We start from the raw sequence: 18740 nt of genomic DNA, 5'->3' as shown, positions 1-18740 counted from the left end.
CTTAAAATCAACCCTAAAGTGCACGGGGAGCCAATGGAGGGAGGCTAAAACAGGCGTAATGTGCTCATATTTTCAAGTGCTGGTTAAAAGATGGGCAGCAGCATTTTGAGCCAACTGGAGACGTGCTAGGGCAGACTGGCTAGCTCCAAGATAGTGAATTACAATAATCCCATCTGGTTGTAATAAAAGCATGGATCACCATTTCGAAGTGCTCTGGTGTTAAAAGGGCTTCACCTTGGCTAACTGTTGCAGGTGAAAGAAGCTAGCCTTCACCACAGCACTGATTTGATGGTCAAGTTTAAAATCAGAGTCCATTTTAAAACCCAGGTTGGAAACCACTGGCTTAACATAGTGAGCCAGGGGGCCCAAGTCAACAGGGGGAGACTCACAAGGGCCACTGGGACCGAATACCATTACCTCAGTTTTCTTTTCATTAAAACGTAAAAAATTTAAAGCCATCCAGGTTTTAATGTCATCAAGACAGGACAGAAGCGGTATGACAGATTGAGAGTCTTTCGTTTTCAATGGCACATAAATTTGTGTGTCATCCACATAAAAATGGAAGGTGATGCCATGCTTCCTGAGGATGGATCCCATAGGAAGTAGGTATAAGGAAAAAAGGAGAGGCCCTAAAATTGAACCCTGCGGGACCCCAAAAGACAACGGAGCAGTGGGGGATTCAAAGATATTGAGGCTCACACTCATAGTTCTGACAGTCAAATAGGACCTAAACCACTGCAATGCATTACCACTAATGCCCACCAAGTGCTGCAAACAAAATATTAAAATGTTGTGGTCCACTGTGTCAAATGCAGCAGTTAAATTCAGAAGAACAAGAGCCACATAATCTCTGGAGTCGTTTGCCAGGAGAACATCATTAAAAACCCCTAACAGTGCTGACTCCATGCTGTGCAGAGTCTTAAAACCAGACTGAAAAACCTTCAGTACATTGTGCTCATCTAAAAAGGACTTCAGCTGGGCATAAACAACTTTCTCTAAAATTTCGGAAAGAAAGGGCAGCTTGGAGATTGGTCTGAAGTTAGATAAAACTGTGGTGTCGAGGCCAGGTTTCTTAAGCAGTGGTTGGACTACAGCGTGTTTAAAACTAGTGGGGACCACGCCAGGGGACAGACAGCTGTTAATGACAGTTAAAACCGACTGCCCAATACATGGAAAAACCTCTTTTAAGAAATGAGGCGGGATTTAGTCATGAGGGGGCCCTGATGGCTTTATGTGGCCGACACTGTCAAAAACGACAGAGTAACAGGCTCAAATTTATCGAGCCCAGCTGGGCAGCAGACAGAGGCAGAGGAGTCGACGGCAGGAGCTGAGATCAGAGCCCTTTATCAGTAAAAAATTCCTGAAAGTTGATTCACAGTTCAATGGATGCTTCTGGCAAACCGGCTCGGGAGCATTTAAAACAGAGTCAATGGTATTAAATGAAACTCGAGGGTTGTAGCGATTTGACTCAATGACTCCTGCTAGGTGAGCCCTTTTGGCTTCTTTAACCACAGTCTGATAATCTCTCCAGCAGTCTTTTAAAATTAAAAACAACACTTGCAGCTTGTCCTTCTTCCACCTGCGCTCAGCTCTACGACACTCCCTCCTGACTGCTCTAGTTGCATCGTTGAAACAGGCCTCCAATTTTGCTCTAAGATGTGCAGTCTTTAAAGGAGCCACGGAGTTCAAAATACCTTGACAGGTAGAATGGAACCATGAGCTGAGTTCTTCTGTATCCATAGAGGATAAACTAGTGGGGATGCAGAGCTGATTAAAAGCAGCGGAGAACCGACCGGCAGAAAGAGAGTTAAAAACCCGACAGTGCCGAACAGGAGCGCTAGATTTAAGAACAGCACATGAAAAGCCGACATTAAAAATCACAGGCTTATGATCAGAGAATACATTATCACCAATCTCAATATTCGACACAGACAATCCATAAGACAGAACCAGGTCTAACGTGTGTCCGTGTTCATGTGTGGGACCTGACACACACTGAACCACATTAAAAGAGTCAATAAGACTTAAAAAGTCCTTCACCAGCAGCTTATCAGGACAGCACACATGAATATTAAAATCACCAACAATTAGGACACGATCATAGTTGGGGATGATTCCAGCCAGAAAATCAGAGAAGTCCTTTAAAAAGTCCTTATTGTACTTGGGAGGCCGATAGATGACGGCGCACAGCACCGGGTCCGACCGGCCAACCTCAAATAGCAATACCTCAAAGCTGGAGAAAGACGAAGGAACAGCACGCTACTTGCATCTAAACTCGTTATTAAAAACAGTGGCCGCTCCTCCTCCACGGCCCGACGTCCATGGGGAGTTGAGGAAGGAGCAGCCGTCCGGGATCAGATCAACGAGGGCGCTGCACTCACCATCGCTGATCCAGGTCTCTGTCACACAGAGGAAGTCCAGGCTCCGGGAGCAGAAAAAGTCCCTCAGAATAAAAGCTTTGTTTGCCACTGATCTAGCATTCACCAGGCCAATCCTGGCTGGGGGAGCGACGGGTGGATCGTGGATTCGGGCGCCCCGCTGCAGTGTCGCCAGGTTACAGAGGTTTAATCCACACTGGCGAAGCCGAGGAGAGTAGGGGCGGCGCGGCGGGGACCTCTCATCCAGGCAGGCGACGGGCACCAGGCAGGAGGCGACAGGGTCCAGGAAGCGCTGGGGCACGCTGAAGGAAAGCAACGTGCCTCGTCTTGTCCAGGAAGCAAACGACACTGAGGACGTGGTCGCCAAGTAGGCCTTGAACCTCACCTGCAGACCGCTGCGTTTACCGCGGCGGCGGGGACGCTTCCGTGGCGGAGGTAGGTTCGGTGTCCAGAGCAGGTAAGCCGGGATTCCCCGTAAAGGCAGGGACGAAGTTTTGTGGCCACCATTATTAAAATTAATCACAAATCTGACTTTATGTCGCAGTTCCAACAAGGTTTGTTGATCATATGTCAGCAGAGACTCAACCTGTCGAGTGCCAAGGACCAGAAACACAACAAACACCAACCAAACGGAGAGCGACAGACAAGCGGCCAAACACACCGGCGCCATCTTAAACTTAAGCTAGACTGAACCAGGGCCAATACTGGCTGGACTAGTTCACAATCTGGTGACAAGTAGTGGCAGCGTCTGGCTTTTATGGAAGGAGGATGATGTGTGGCTCCCACCTGCTCACCGGCCAATTCTGCTGATTGTATTCGGCAGCACCTGTCCACCTAGGAGAGGGAGAGATGGGAGAAGGGAACGAGAATCTGACACTATCTGGCAGCTGAGGTGGAGGGTGTGACATGAACTGTATGTGCACTGCATGTGTAGCTAATAAAAGATACATTTTATGGCACATCCACTCACCAACATTTGCATACGTTCAGTGTTTAGTTCAGCCACAGAGTTAGATCAGTGTTTACATTTTAACATTTCCTGATTAAAACTTGATAAAATGAATAGCTAGGCTTGATAGGAAAATCTAATTAACTTTGCAGGTATTAGTTCATTCTGTCGATACTGATGTGAATGAGCCGGTACTGCTCTTATATTGACTGAATTTAGAATTTCATTTTGCCTGTAGCTGCACTAGATTGATCAAATTAACTGTTGCTGTTTGTTTTAGTACTGTAACTCAGTTGAAACCTGGGGGCCTGATAATTAGCGTATTGTTTCCAAATGAAATTTCAAGAAAAAACAAACAAACTTGAAGATGATAATGAAACATTTTTAAAGAACATAGATTAAAATGGTCAAGTGGTAAACATAGATTCTCACTTGCTTTTTGGTCGACCACCAAAAATATCTTCGTACCATAACTTCTCTCTGCAGCTTTTGCAGCAGGCCACTGCTACGAACCCTTTGTGAAGTACGGTAACCTGACCAGCAGTGACAGCACTTGGGCAGTGGGGGCTGTGGTGGAGTTTGCTTGCGACCCTGGCTATACTCTGGAACAGGGATCCATTACCATTGAATGCATGGACCTCAACAATCCTCAGTGGAATGAAACAGAGCCTGCTTGCAGAGGTTTGTATGTCTGAGCGCTGCTGAAAAAATAGACTTTTAAGGCTAATCTCCAGTTGCTATGAGGTGCAGCATAAATTTTGTGTAGACCATTTAGTCCTCCTCAGGTACAGGTCATCTTCCATCTCTGTAGTCATTTTGTATGTTTTTGTGGCCATTCTGGTCTTTTTTGGTGGTTTTGCATCTATTTATGTTCATTTTACTCCTGTGTCTGTATTTGTTTCTAACTAAAAACATAGGAATTGTATAAGCACTTTTGACAGCTAACTTTCTTCATTTGTGAGTTCGGATTAAATGCACTGTGCACTTTCCACTCATTGTGAATGTGTGCGTGTTTCAGCTGTGTGTAGTGGTGAGATCACAGACTCAGCTGGGGTGGTGCTGTCTCCTAACTGGCCTGAAGCCTACGATAAAGGCCAGGATTGTATCTGGGGAATCCATGTTGAGGAGGACAAGAGGATCATGCTGGACATTCAAGTGTATGTATCCACCTTCCACATGTGCCGTCTGATCCACCTCCTCTCCCCCTTCTTTTGATATGCATTAAACCACATTGCTACAGACCCTTTTCTTGGCCTCTTTGAATCTAAACATCACAAAACCTGCTTCATCTCCAGTGCTGAAACACACATCATTCCCTGTCTTCAAACACCCCAACAGAAGTAGTCTGAAGATTACAAAGAGTTACCTCACCATGACTAGTAAAACACATTAAAAACACAACATCCTGCTAATAAAAGAGCGCTCAGCTTGTGAATGAGATGCACAAGTGCCACACAGACAAAGGTTAATTAGGTGCAGTGGAGAAAACTAATTATATCAGGATGTATTTGTTTGGGAGCCCCCACCACTGTTCCCACTCCACTCCACCCCTCTCTGTTGTTGTAATGGCTGCTGTGTGCAGTAAGCTGGGAGTGTGTTTCCTGTGGTTGTAGTGCCAAGGTGAAGACACAGAACAACACACCCTGCCATGTCAGAGCCCGATAAGTCAGTGAGCCGTAGAAAATCATTTGCCATTTGCAAGCAAATTAAGGAGGGCTCATTTGCATATATTGCATCTTAAGCTCTGTTTTTTTGTGTTTGTTTTTTTTGTATCTGTCTCTCTCTGAACAGCACCTGTGCCGATGTTGTACTTTGAAAGCAATGATTAATGGCTTCCTCTGGTTTTTCTAAGGAAGCCTGCCAACATAAGTAATTGCTCCTGTTTATTAAGCAGAGCAAGTGATGTAAGTGGAAGTGAAGGTACCCCACAGTGTAAGTCTAAGTATAGAACTGAATGAGAAGAAACATGCTGTCATGCTAGATCCTGTAAGTTGTGAGTTGGAGCAGCCTGGATCGGTTTGTTTCTGCACATCTTCTAACACCCTGTCTTCTGTTCATGGTTTGTACCTGCTCGGACCACCTAACAGCCTGGATCGGTTTTTTTCTGCTCATCTTCTCACACCCTGTCTTCTGTTCATGGTTTGTATCTGCTCAGACCACCTCAAGCAGGACCTGTTGTTTTGGAGATGCTCCCACTGAGTTGCTAAGCTACACTTTGACCTTCGTTAAACTTGTTTAGGCCTTTAGACCTGTGCATTTTTTTCCACATCCAACATGGTTACAATGAGAATCAGCTGTTTCCTTACAGTCTATCATATCGTCCCACCTTGACATGCATTGTTGTTGCAAGATAATCAGCGTCTTTCACTGTGTATACCAGTAAGTGATCCTAAACTTATGTGTGCATCCATTGCCAGAGTGCTAAACAGTGTTCTCCAGTCAATGAGTTGCACAACTGCTCTACCACTCCCACCCATGAGTAGATTTGGATTTTTGTTCTTTAGCCTGCCATGAAATCACAGACATCACAGTTACTAATTTGTTTGAGAGGAAAGAAAAAAAAAAAACAGAGGAGCTGTTTGTCTTGAAGGTCAGAGAAAGTAAGTGGAATAATTTGTTTGTCCACATGTTGACGACATTGTTACCAATGGCACATCTGCTATTTATGCTGAATGAAGTATATCATCCCCACTGATCTGGAACAAATCCAACAAATTCCTGCACTTGTAACTGATATGTGATCATATTGTGAAACCAGTGTAAAAGATAATTCACTTTGTTCACTTCAAATCTCTGTACCACCACCATTTTCAATAATTCCTCCTCAATGTCCAGCAGAAATAAGGGGATATTGTCTAAAATGACATAAGATAGCAAACCCAAGCCACAACGCATCATTTTTTCTCTTTTGCTATATGCACATTTCATGGTATATATATTTAACATAAAGGTAGATAGAGAAGGGCTCAGTGCATCCAGAGAGGTCCCCCAGCAGCCTAGGCCTATAGCAGCATAACTAGGGGCAGAACTAAGGGACGTGGAAAGAGGAAGTCAGTTGTGCAAATGAAGCCACCAGCTGATGCCCTCAGGGTCACTCAAGTCAGCCCAAACTTTAAGACTTGTCAAAAAGGAAGGTTTTAAGCCTGGTCTTAAAAATAGAGAGGGTGTCTGCCTCCCGAGCCCAAACTGGGAGCTGGTTCCACAGGAGAGGCGCCTGATAACTAAAGATTCTGCCTCCCATTCTACTTTTAGAAATTCTAGGAGCAACAAGTAACCCTGCAGTCTGAGAGCAAAAAGTTCTGCTAGGATTATATGGTACTGTCAGGTCTTTAAGATATGATGGAGATTGGTTGTTAAGAGCTTTATATGTCAGAAGAAAGATTTTGAATTCTATTCTAGATTTAATAGGAAGCCAATGAAGAGAAACCAGTATAGGAGAAATATGAGCTCTCTTGCTAACTCCCATCAGTACTCTGGCTGCAGCATTTTGGATCATCTGTAGATGTTTGAGAGAGCTATTGGGACAACCTGATAATAAGGAATTGCAATAGTCAAACCTGGAAGTAACAAAGGCATGGACTAGTTTTTCTGCATCACTCTGAGACAGATTGTTCCTGATTTTTACAATATTTCTCAGGTGAAAAAGGGAAGTCCTACAGATTTGTTTTATGTGTGAGTGAAAGGACATGTCCTGGCGAAAGATAACTCAGAGGTTCCTCACAGTAGTACTGGAGGCCAATGTAATGCCATCCAGAGTAACTATATGCTTTGAAAGCGAGTTTCTAAGATGTTTGGGGCCAAATACAATGACTTCATTCTTGTCTGAATTTAGTAGTAGGAAATTATAGGTCATCCAGGTCTTCATATCCTTAAGACAATCTTGCAGTCTGGCTAGCTGATTAATTTCACCTGACTTCATAGATAAATACAATTGAGTGTCGTCAGCGTAACAGTGGAAATTAATACAGTGCTTCCTAATAATATTGCCTAAAGGAAGCATGTATATTGTGAACAGTATTGGTCCTAAAACAGAACCCTGAGGAACTCCACGATTAACCTTAGTATGCTCAGAAGAGTCATTGTTGACATGCACGAATTGGAACCTGTCTGATAAGTAGGATTTAAACCAGTCCAGTGCTGTCCCTTTAATGCCAATACAATGTTCTAGTCACTGTAATAAAAGTTTGTGGTCGATTGTATCAAATGCTGCACTAAGGTCCAACAAAACAAGTACAGAGAGCAGTTCATTATCTGACGCTATGAGAAGGTCATTTGTAAGTTTCACCAGAGCTGTTTCTGTGCTATGATGCACTCTGAAGCCTGACTGAAACTCTTCAAACAAGCTATACCTTTGTAAATGTTCACATAATTAATTTACAACTGTTCTCTCCAGAATTTTAGAGAGAAATGTGAGGTTGGATATCGGTCTATAGTTAGCTAAAACTTCTGGATCTAGAGTGGGCTTTCTGACTATCTGCTTTTGCTGACACAGAACATCTTACCATGTGAGCAAGTTAAATATAACTAAGAGATCATATACCATTAGGTATGGAATTACAAAAAACTGTAAATCATCATAGTTTATAAGGCATCTCTCTGCAGAGTTCAGCAAACACTTCTGGATTCTGCTGCTCCTTTCTTCATGCATTCTGATGATGCCCTCAGCAGCTGCATCTGGCGCACAGCAAGCTGCAATTTGATGATTAGTGGTGTAGTTGACATCCGCAGCTCTTTCTTGTGAATTGGATGAAGGCCGCTTCCCAGAATTACGAGTGACATTCATTTATGACACAGAATATTGGCATGTTTTGTGATCTATGTGTAAGTCGTGCTTCACATTTGTGAAAGAGACCCCTGCTGTTTTGTTAGTCTATAAATAACCTGAACAGATTTTTAATAGGTCACTGAATCTGCTCCTTGTTAAGTAATTAATCCAGCTTGGAATGATAATAATAATAAGGTATGGTTACACTAAACCAAGAGTAAATACCTATTTCTCTGACTGTCTGTCTCCCAATGTGTGAACAGTGTGATTAAAAGGCGTCATTGTTTAATGGAAAGGTGTTCACACCTGAAAGCTATTTTTGACTGCATTGCCATTTGAACAAGTAACCATTCTTAATCCATTAAAAATTCAGTTGTTATTGTTCAAAAATCTAGCTACCATTCAGACCTCACACTGTCCTGAACCCATGAACTGTTCTAAGACCTTTTCGAGGTTGTCACCAAAATGTTGAACCAAGCAAGCCCGTGTTAACAGTTTTGCCAACTTGTCCACTTCGCTCCCTGATTAGACAGGATCCACCCGTGGAGATGGGATTTTCATAAAACAACCGAGAGAGAGTTCACTCTTTTCAGCGTAATGTGGCTGTTACCAGTGCTGCCAACTCTCATACACTGACCGTGATGGTATGTGTCCACAGCATCTAAAATATTTAGACTTCCCATTCATTGTCTATGTAAGCAGCCATGCCATTCCTTCTGGACAGACAGACAGACAGACAGACAGACAGACACTTTATTAATCCCAAGAGAAATTCAAGAATCCTGAGGGAAATTCAATATTTAGAGAGACATTCGGTGATGTTGCCTGCTTCTCATTTGAGTAAAGTTGATGTTGAGGTTTCTTTATGCAAATCACTTCTGGAAACTCCCGAAAAACTTTTAAAGTAACTGTTGTTAATCTGAAAACACAGACTCCGCAACTGCATGCTTCAAATGTTTTCAGAAATATCTTTTTGGCAAAATTTTATTCATAATATTATTGAATGTGTCTAAACAAGATACCACACTCATCTGTTTTGAAATCCAGGCGGAGCAGACAGCCTTCGAGTGAAAAGTCCATCCAATCAGATACAGCCAGTGTGCACGTTTGTAGCTTGTACTGGTTTCCTGTTAGAGAGCACCTGTCAATCATCATAACATGTCATGTCATAACATTGCCTTTTCACATGCCCATCAAGTGTCCAAACCCTGGAGAGCAGCGCGAGCCCTCACATCTAAAAACATCCTTGTGGACACGTACCATGAGACTAATGCATTTGATACTTTTTACATACTCTCACGTCACACATCTATTTTCTCATGCTGTGAAAAACAAATTCATAATTGATAAGTGATTTTGTGAAAAGGGCACAATGACAGTGCACACTGAGTAGGCAGCAGCAAGCAGCAATGACTTATTCCAACCAATCAGTAGGAAAGCACAAAATCTTTTCTATCATGTCCTTTCATATTTATTCCTATGCATGCCACTCAGAGTAATCTCAGACACTAGCTCCTCTTGTAGCAGCACACCATCACTCCACTTGCACCATGTGCATTCAGGTAAGAAAGAGTTACTATAGTTACATGATACACTTTCAACGTAACTAATCAAGATCAGTGCAGGTGGCTGTTTTTTTGAAAAATGCAAGATGTCGGGTGGTGTAAAAGTGCAGTAAAAATTTGCTATAAGTTGTTTTTTTTTTTTTTTTTTTGTGGAACAATCCCAGACAGGCTGCACAGTGGCTCGGTAGTTAGCACTTTCAACTTGCAGCTAGAAGATCCCCGGCTCACGTCCTGGCCTTCCTGGGATCTTTCTGCATGGAGTTTGCATGTTCTCCCTGTGCAGTGTGGGTTTTCTCCGGGTTCTCCAGCTTCCTCCCACAGTCCAAAAACATGCTGAGGTTAACTGATGATTTTAATTGTCTGTAGGTGTGAATGTGAGTGATTGTTTGTCTCTATATGTAATCCTGTGATAGACTGGTGACCTGTCCAGGTATCCCTTCCCTTCACCCTGAGTAAGCTGGGATAAACTCCAGCTCCCCAACACCCTAATGACGATTAAGCGGTGTATAACTAAAGAATGGATGGATGGATCCCAGCCACTTTCCAAGTTTGATTGATTATTTTAAAACATAACCATACTCCCATTCACCAAAGTCTACCAAAATGACCACAAGATTTGTTTGTGTATATAAAGTCACAGTGGACTTGGTACTTGTTAGCCTGTAGATGTTACTTCTTATTCCTGCTGGACTTTAGAGACATTTGCAGGTGTAGTTTGGTTGATTTACACAAGTTTTTAGTGTGAAATCTTTTGCATTTTGATTCTTTCTAACTTCTGCTCTTGTAATGTTGCAAATAATATAAAAAGAGCTGGTAGACTATGAAAAAATAACACTCAGGTACCATGAACACAATTATGATCACAATTTAAGCAAACACATTTTATGATTTTATTAGAGCTCAACTTTAAGTAGCCTATAGGTTAATGTTTTCGTGGGATAATTCAACATCCATATTTCTCATTCAACATTCTTTTTCTTCCTCACCCTTCTCAGCACATTGCTTTTGTTTCTTCATGTATTTATACTGCAAACTGTCATTCAGTGGATTAGCATGAAATTGTCAGCAGTAATGAGTATCACATCACGATACAAACAAAACAAACTACAAATCACTGCTTCATAGTGTGACTAGTGGTTTAAAAAAATCCCAGAGGCCTTTAATATTTTCTTAAAAAGGTGGTAACATTGAAATAATGCATGAGGTCCACATCCATAAAATTAAATGTGACATGAGATCAGGTTAGCAGTAATTTGCCATTTTTGCTGGATTGTTCAAAGTGTCACACTCCCCTTATGAAGCTAGACCTGCACCTTTAGGTTATTTGTTCTGTACAATCATGTAAGAAAGTCTCCAACATAAGTAAAATCGTTGTTATGATGTTCACTTTTTTTTGCAGTACACAATAATCGCTGCAGCCTTTTGTTAGTAGAGACTTAGACTTTAAATCTTGCTCATTGTGTGTATAAACGTGTACAGCGATAAGCTCTGAAAATTCTGTCGCTCTACATTTAAAGTGTCAGCACACACTGTGGTCCAGATTCCCAGAGAGTGCACATGGGAATATACCAAAACAGAGATTTCCATGGAGAAAAGCCTTCTAATCTAGCACAAAGCCTCCTCACTGTCTGAGCATATACCTAGTAGGTGTCAGAGCATTTATACGAAGCTTATCAATAGCAGCTGTTCTCCCTGTGGCTCTTGGGGTTAGATGATGTACAGAGATATATGAGGCCTTTAACAAAGTCCCTTGGTATTGGTTCCTCACATTGCACATAGACACCTGAGCACATGTGCGCATATACATATCTCTAGCTCCATCTGTTGAAAGGCAGAGGGGCATTATCACCAGGGTGTATCAAATGACTTTTATGGATGGCCTTCAAATGAAAGAAGAGGGAGGGAAATATGTGATTAAACTGAATGTGAGGGAAGTAAAATGATTGAAACCATTGTCTCTCTAGTGTAATACATACTATTCTGGGTAGAAATGAAAAATTGAACTTTTTAATTGACAGTAACTGCTAACGTGGTAATTGGTTTGCGTAATTAAAGGTCCCATATTGTGCCCTTCATCAGCAAATAATGAAATTCTCATATCTTTCAGATTTTCAGCTTAAAATACTGCAAGGATAGTTCATATCACCATGACTGTATAAAACCTGGTCTTAACCCTGTTCTAAATAGGCTGTTTCAGTGTCTTAATCTTTAAACACAAGCTGAGCTGCTGCCATCCACGTCCCCTTCAAGATGAAAACCCTCTGCATCTGTGATTGACAGCCTGAAGTAAAACAACTGAACCGCACAGCAGCCGACACTGGCATGAATGAGTGTGAATGAATGTGTGAGAACAAGACTTTGTAATCACTTCTACCTTTCTCACAGAATGATCATTTTAGTGGAAATATCACCAAATTGAGAGCACAGCTGTTGTTTTTAACTCGTGTGTACAATTAATTTGTCAGAAAATGCCACAGTAATACAATCTGTATTTTAGTTGTCTTAATGTCCTGCGTTTCAGTCACCATTTTATACACCGATCAGGCATAACATTATGACCACCTGCCGAATATTGTGTTGGTCCCCTTTATGCTGCTAAAACTCCTCTGATCCAGTGGGGCATGGACACAGGTCCTCTGGGGATGTCTTGTGGCACTGGGATGGTGTCAGTGAATTCATGTGGGTCCTGTGGGTTGCAGGGTGGGACCTACCTAGATCAGGCTAATCCTGGACCATCCCACAGATGCCCAGTAAGATTTGGATCTGGGGAGTGTGAAACTGGGTGAACAGCTTAGCTCTGTCGTGTTCTCCGGGTCACTCCTGAGCAGTTTTTGAGTTGTGTTGGGGTGATTGTCCTGCTGAGGGTGGCAACAGACATCACGGACTGCTGTTGCCATGAGGGGTTGCTTGACCTGCAGTGTTTAGATGGGTGATACATGTCAAACATCCACATGAATGTCAGGACTTAAGGTTTCTCAGCAGAACGTTGCATTATGTCCATCGATGTTATTCACTTCACCTGTCAGTTTTCATAATCTTGTGGCTGATCGGTGTAATGGTTCTGAGGTCTGATATCTGACAAAATATGGAAACAAGAACAGCTTTTTAGGAAATTTTGCTGTATTAAAAGTGCAGTATGTATGAGCACAGAGAGCAGGAGAGAAGTGGACAGATGTATTAACTGGTTCAATTTAGGTTGAACTGAAGCACAACAGCTGCTATGAAAACAGTAACTCACCCAGTCTGCTTATTGGTTTCAGATCATTCTTAAGGTGTGTGTCCACTAGATGTGATTTTCCCACATGGCAACGCACTGCATCTGAAAATCACACGGGCGGCGGGCGGTCACTAGCGGACCACAACATTGTCACGTGACAGCGCTTTCAGCTTGAAGGTGCATGTCCACTAGATACGATTTTCCTGCACGGCAACGCACCGCGTCTGAAAATTGTACGGATGGCGGGCGGTCACTAGCAGACCACAACATTGTCACGTGACAGCGCTTTCAGCTTGACAGTCCAGCAGATGAGTCGGATAAACACAGCAGCTTGGCCACAAACTTTCCCTTTTATTTCAAAAACACTAATGGTTATAATGTGTGTGCATATACAGCTGTTATAAGCTTCTCCTCCATGGCGAACTGTGTTCAACACCTGCCGACCTTCTTTAAGCCCTTGCTTGGACAAAGCCCTTGCCCCTGATTGGACAAACGCATCGAGTCAGGGGCTGGTCTGCTCCTGGATTTCAAGCCAGACCAACATGGCGGCTCGGCCACAAACTTTGTCTATTATTACAAAAACACTGCAGTGAAAAGCATTTCTGAAAGAATTTGAGGCGAGAAATAAGCTGTGCAGTAGCCGAATCTGTCCTCGTCTTATTTCACCAATGGCTACTTTAGATGTTTGAGGACAGTTTCACGATGCATGGTATCTCCGCACGCCGGAGTCGAGTCTACTCTATGCAAATGAGCTGCGGCCCGCTCCTGGTAAACACAGCAGATCGCAGCTGGAAATGTGCTGCATGGTGGCATGCTGGTCCGGTTGCGGTGCATTTCCAGCTGCGATCCAGTGTGTTTACCTGGAGCGGCCTGCAGCTCATTTTCATAAAGTAGACTGGACTTCTACTTTATGCAAATTCGATGCGGCGTGCGGAGATTCCACGCATCGTGAAACTGTCCTCAAACAGCTAAACTAGCCGTCGGTGAATTAAAACGAGGACAGATTCAGCTACTGCACAGCTTATTTCTCGCCTCAGATTCTTTCAGAAATGATTTTCACTGAAGTGTTTTCGAAATAAAAGGGTAAGTTTGCTGTGTTTATCCGACTCGTCTGCCAGACTGTCAAGCTGAAAGCTCGGTCACGTGACCACGTAGTGGCCCGCTGTTGCTCGAGCAACAGCATGTGACAATGTTGTGGTCCGCTAGTGTCCACCCGCCGTCCATGCAATTTTCAGATGCGGTGCGTTGCCGTGCGGGAAAATCGCATCTAGTGGACACGTGGCTTTAAAGTTTCTAATCATCACTTAATGCATGACAGTTTCCACAGACCTCTGACCTCTGGGCATATAGCAAACAAATTAGTCGCAACATTGGCCATAACATGCTAACAGTAAAGATTTTTATGATGTTGTGGAGACTTTTCCCACAATCAATATTAAAGGGTTATAAATTACACCATACAGATGTGAACATTCACCAGAACAAATTAGAAATTTACATGAGAATCATCACAAATTTATGTTTTCTTCATTGTCACAGTAATAACTAAATCCACAGCATGCTACAGACAGGAGCTTCTAAGCTAGTTCAACTTTCATTGACACAGTTGACAAAATGTAAACAAATACAGGCTCATAAACAGCAGTTTCTACAGGGATAAGACCACATTAATGAGCATACTGGGTGCAGCTCTCCTGACTCGGTCACTTTAAAATACAATGACATAACTCCAGATCATTTAAGTTAGTTGACTGGAAAACAGGTCATTTCAGTTTTAATTATTAGGGAGGGGGGAAATTGCTTGCATATAATATACTTACTCTGGACTGGATTAAAATCACTAAACAGGGCAGTAATATTCACATCAGCCTGCAATTGACAACAAATTCTGTTCAAATATACTGATTTGGACAGGTGACTCCAAGCTGGATTTGGCCAAAAAGTGTCACTGAACTAATAGCAGGAAATATCGCTCAGTCAATAACTATAAAGATATGTGTCAGAACACACAGCACCATTGAAACTTGACTATGTAAAATTGCATTCTGTCCAGTTTTTCATGCCAGTACTCTAAAGATTCTGTTAAAAGCACATGACCAGAGTGAGGATGGATGTCATGAGTCTAGTTTAGCATAAAGACTGGAAGCAGTGGGAAATAGCTATACAGGTTTTGTCCAAAACTCAGAAAGCGTTATGAATCCACAAACAGAGGCTCACATGCAGCGCAGGAGACACGACACAGGTGTAAGGTAAAATACAATGTTTATTTACAGTACAAGATAGAATATACAAGAACTACAACTGAAGTTCAAAGACTACAACCGGAAATGCCCAAGGATGATTCTATAATTAGGGGTACATTTCAAGTCCATGGGGTGTATTTGTCAATTTTATCAAATATTGTTGGTCATTTTTTCAAGCAATGACCAATTTCAGATTGGATGATATTTCTCTTTCATTTAAAAGAAAAAGGTAACAGGTTCCATAATTTATTTTGCAAAAAAATGAAAATTATATATTGGAATTTACAGCTTTTGTGCTGTCCGATTTCTTCAATGTCAAGTTTGCTCTTAAAACTTAACAATAGAATATACGTTTTTATATATTATTTCAGCATTAATTGTTCAAAAATAATCAAAACATGCTTGAAACATGCTAAACCTGTTTTTAAATCTATTTAAAATATTAATATACATGAAATTATTCACTTAATGTCTGTCCGAGAAATCCTTGTCAACTGTGTTACCCACTGATAAAACCCCTATAAATCAGCACTGGTTTGCTCCAAAATCACATGACTCACATTACTGGAGGGCACATCCTTTTTGGTGGGAACCCTGAAGACAGTGTAGTAAGCTTCAACTCCTCCTTGTAAATATTTCATCAAAATGATTGTCTACACATGGAGCGGATTAACTGTTCGTCAACTGTGTTATCAATATTTTCTTGTGTACTTACTTTATATGTTTTAATGACAAAAATGTAAAGAAAGCACACAGAAATATGAGTTGATCATGGTCATGTGCTGACATCTTCAATGTCTGTAGCTAGCACAAAGTCCAAAAAATGGAGGAAATGTCAACTGTGTTACATGTGAACTGTGTTACCCATCAGGTGTAACAGTTAACATGGTTTATTTTTATACTTCATGATTATTGAGCGTGGTTGGTTTAAACACATTAGCTTGATTGATACTGTTTTTACACATAAATTGCATGATGAAATATATACAAGTGTAAGAAGGTAATAATTACATAAATAATAAATAAATATAAAAACAAATAATATTCAAATAATGAATCAATCAAAACAAAGTTTTCATTGCAAAGAAAGGTTTCTCTCTTCTTTTCCTAATGTGTCCTGTCAACTGTGTTACTTCTGTCAACTGTGTTATTTTGTTGTCAACTGTGTTACATATGATTTTTGTGCCATAATTACATAAAATGTTGGCTAAACTGTAATATAAATGATGAGAGACATTTCTAGAGAGTGAGGACTTACATAATAATGTTGAGTAACTTTTAAGTTCAGTGTAATATGGATTTGTGTTTAAAAAAATAGTCATCCTTGATGATAATATCCTGCAGAATATCAATTTTCAGCTCAAAATTCTTATTTTCAAAGCAGTTGCAAATAATTGTTTTATCAAATGTGTAGTACTTAATTCATGTCTTCTACGACACAACTTTTGTCCATAACACAGTTGACAAAATAATGAACTAGGTGTTTATTTTGATTTGAATATTTAAGAAATCATTAGTGGTTAAGCTGGCCAATTAATGGATTTAGCACAGTCCAGGGGTATACTATCGAAACATATAGAATATTAAGCCAAAAAGAACACTGATTTTTTCACTTTTTGGTTGATCTGAAATGTACCCCTAATTATAGAATCACTCCCAAGGGGCACGGAACAGAATATGCAAGGAGCAGACTAAGGAATGGAGCCCTCTAGAGGGTTGGTGGAATAACAGCAACCAGAGTTAATACAGAAAATAAGCAAACCCACATAAGGCAAGACCTAGGCAGGAAAGCAAAAACTACAAACACAAGATCTGAGCTGCAAAAAGACTAAACAATAGTTCTGCAGGACTAGAATATACCAAAACATCATATAAACTAAACTTAACCATTACAGGGAGCAGAGAGGGGGATATGTGAGGCAGGGGAATGGTGGCGGAGGCAGGTGCTGCAGATGGAATCTCAACCAGTAAGGAAGGGAATCCAGACAGACGAAGAAGGAGGGTGCAGGTGGATCCAGGGTTCAGACGGAGGTTCGGACAACTGAGGCTTTGGGCAGAGGAATCCAGGGGGAAGCACATGCAGGCAGGAGTCCAGACTAAAAGGCAAAGAAACAGAGGCAACTGAACAGGGACTCAAAACCGACTGTGACTGTTCAACAGTCCAACACTGAGTAGTGTGCAGAGCCTGTCTTTATGGGAGAGGAGGTAGTTGTCTTGATTACTCCCACCTGCTTTCACGCCAATCCCAGCTGATTGGATAGGCAACACCTGTCAGCCAGCTCTACCCACCCACACCACCTGAGAGAGGAAAGAAGGGGGAGGGGAGGAATCTGCCTGGAGTCAGAGGTGGGGGGAGAAGTATATAGTAGTATAGTCTGTTAAATCTTGATCATACTCTCTTTCAGACATGTACTCAGACAGTTTCAGACAGATGCATTGTTTTAATCGTACTACTTTCTAGAATACTTGCAGTCTGCCTGGAGGATTATGTTCCCTGCATGCACAATACTTAATCCATAATGTCACCACAACTGAAAATTTCCTTACATTTGATTGGAAGCTATTTTTACACCTATTCATGCTATTCTGTAGGAAATCACAGAGCAACAATCCAAATTTTGAGAAAATTTCTGACATTGCCAAATATAGTTCATTTTCTTTGATTCCAGTTCAAGTGAAACCATTATCCCCTTTGCTTGGGAAACATCATTAAAGTTAAGCTTGAGTATAAGATTTTCAAGGACAAAATAATAATTCTAGTCTCAAAGTCTCAATGTTTACAATATTTTCATCCAGTGTGTATGTAGGGTACTATTGTTGAAAACAGCTGACATCAGTCAACTTAGAATAGTAATCAGTCACATACGACACACTAAATCTGTTTAAAGTCAAACCAAAAATAGCCATTTACTTCTTGAATTCCAGACTTCTGCAGGGATGGGAATAGTACATCATGAAGTGAATAGCTGGGGTGAAATGTGCTGGCAGCAGGTCTCCAGGGCCAGGCCAACCTCAGCTCTGTTTTTTTTTTTCAAATTGAACCAAATCAAATTAGTGTCAGGGAACAGGGGCTGTGATTGATTTTTCTCTACAGATGCACCACAGAGCCGCACAAAGCCTTGTTTTGCTTAATCACAACAAATTTGACACCAGCCAACAATATTTCTCAATCTGCTTCACTCTCTGAGCAGGTGAGGGGCTTTATCCGTTCGCAATCAAATAAACATGGAACACTGAGTTTGGAAGACAGGCAGACTTGTTTTACTATGCTTGTGAAGACAAGCTGCACACATCCAGAGTCACACTCACTTTATCAAGGTAACTTTGCTTTTCCATGTCTTACTTTAACATGCCATGAATTTTAGAACAGGATTTGAGATTAAAACTGAGTTTCAGCTTTTAAGAGGAACTCTGTTTTTAGACTCCTGACTGCATTCATCAAGCATCAACAATGCACTGAAGTTTTGAGGTGATAATATTTTTAGTCAGCATTAGAAAGGAGCTATTTTGAACACAACTCTCAGAATAAATTTAGATCATGAAATGGTTTTTCTTAGAGGCTGTGAAAACAAGATGAAACCAATGAAACACTGATTTAGGCTATTTTAACTCTACTGTCCAAT

General features: G+C 41.4%; 1 protein-coding gene across 3 annotated transcripts in view; it reads left to right on the top strand.

Moving 5' to 3' along the window:
* The window catches only part of sez6b (seizure related 6 homolog b), a 284944-nt gene that overhangs the window by 223256 nt on the left and 42948 nt on the right, over positions 1 to 18740 (top strand). For all 3 annotated transcript variants that reach the window (XR_008602221.1, XM_055011999.1, XM_055011998.1), the window contains exons 8-9: positions 3814 to 4008; positions 4346 to 4484. Coding sequence is in view for 2 of the 3 variants with exons in the window: in XM_055011999.1 (XP_054867974.1) it covers positions 3814 to 4008; positions 4346 to 4484 (334 nt within the window). In the remaining variant the exon portion in view is untranslated. The remainder of the gene's footprint in view (positions 1 to 3813; positions 4009 to 4345; positions 4485 to 18740) is intronic.

Source organism: Amphiprion ocellaris, chromosome 7 (assembly GCF_022539595.1).
Source record: "Amphiprion ocellaris isolate individual 3 ecotype Okinawa chromosome 7, ASM2253959v1, whole genome shotgun sequence".
Taxonomy (NCBI): domain Eukaryota; kingdom Metazoa; phylum Chordata; class Actinopteri; family Pomacentridae; genus Amphiprion; species Amphiprion ocellaris.
The sequence above is the reverse complement of the archived record's forward strand: the minus strand, read 5'-3'. Positions and strand labels throughout refer to the sequence as shown.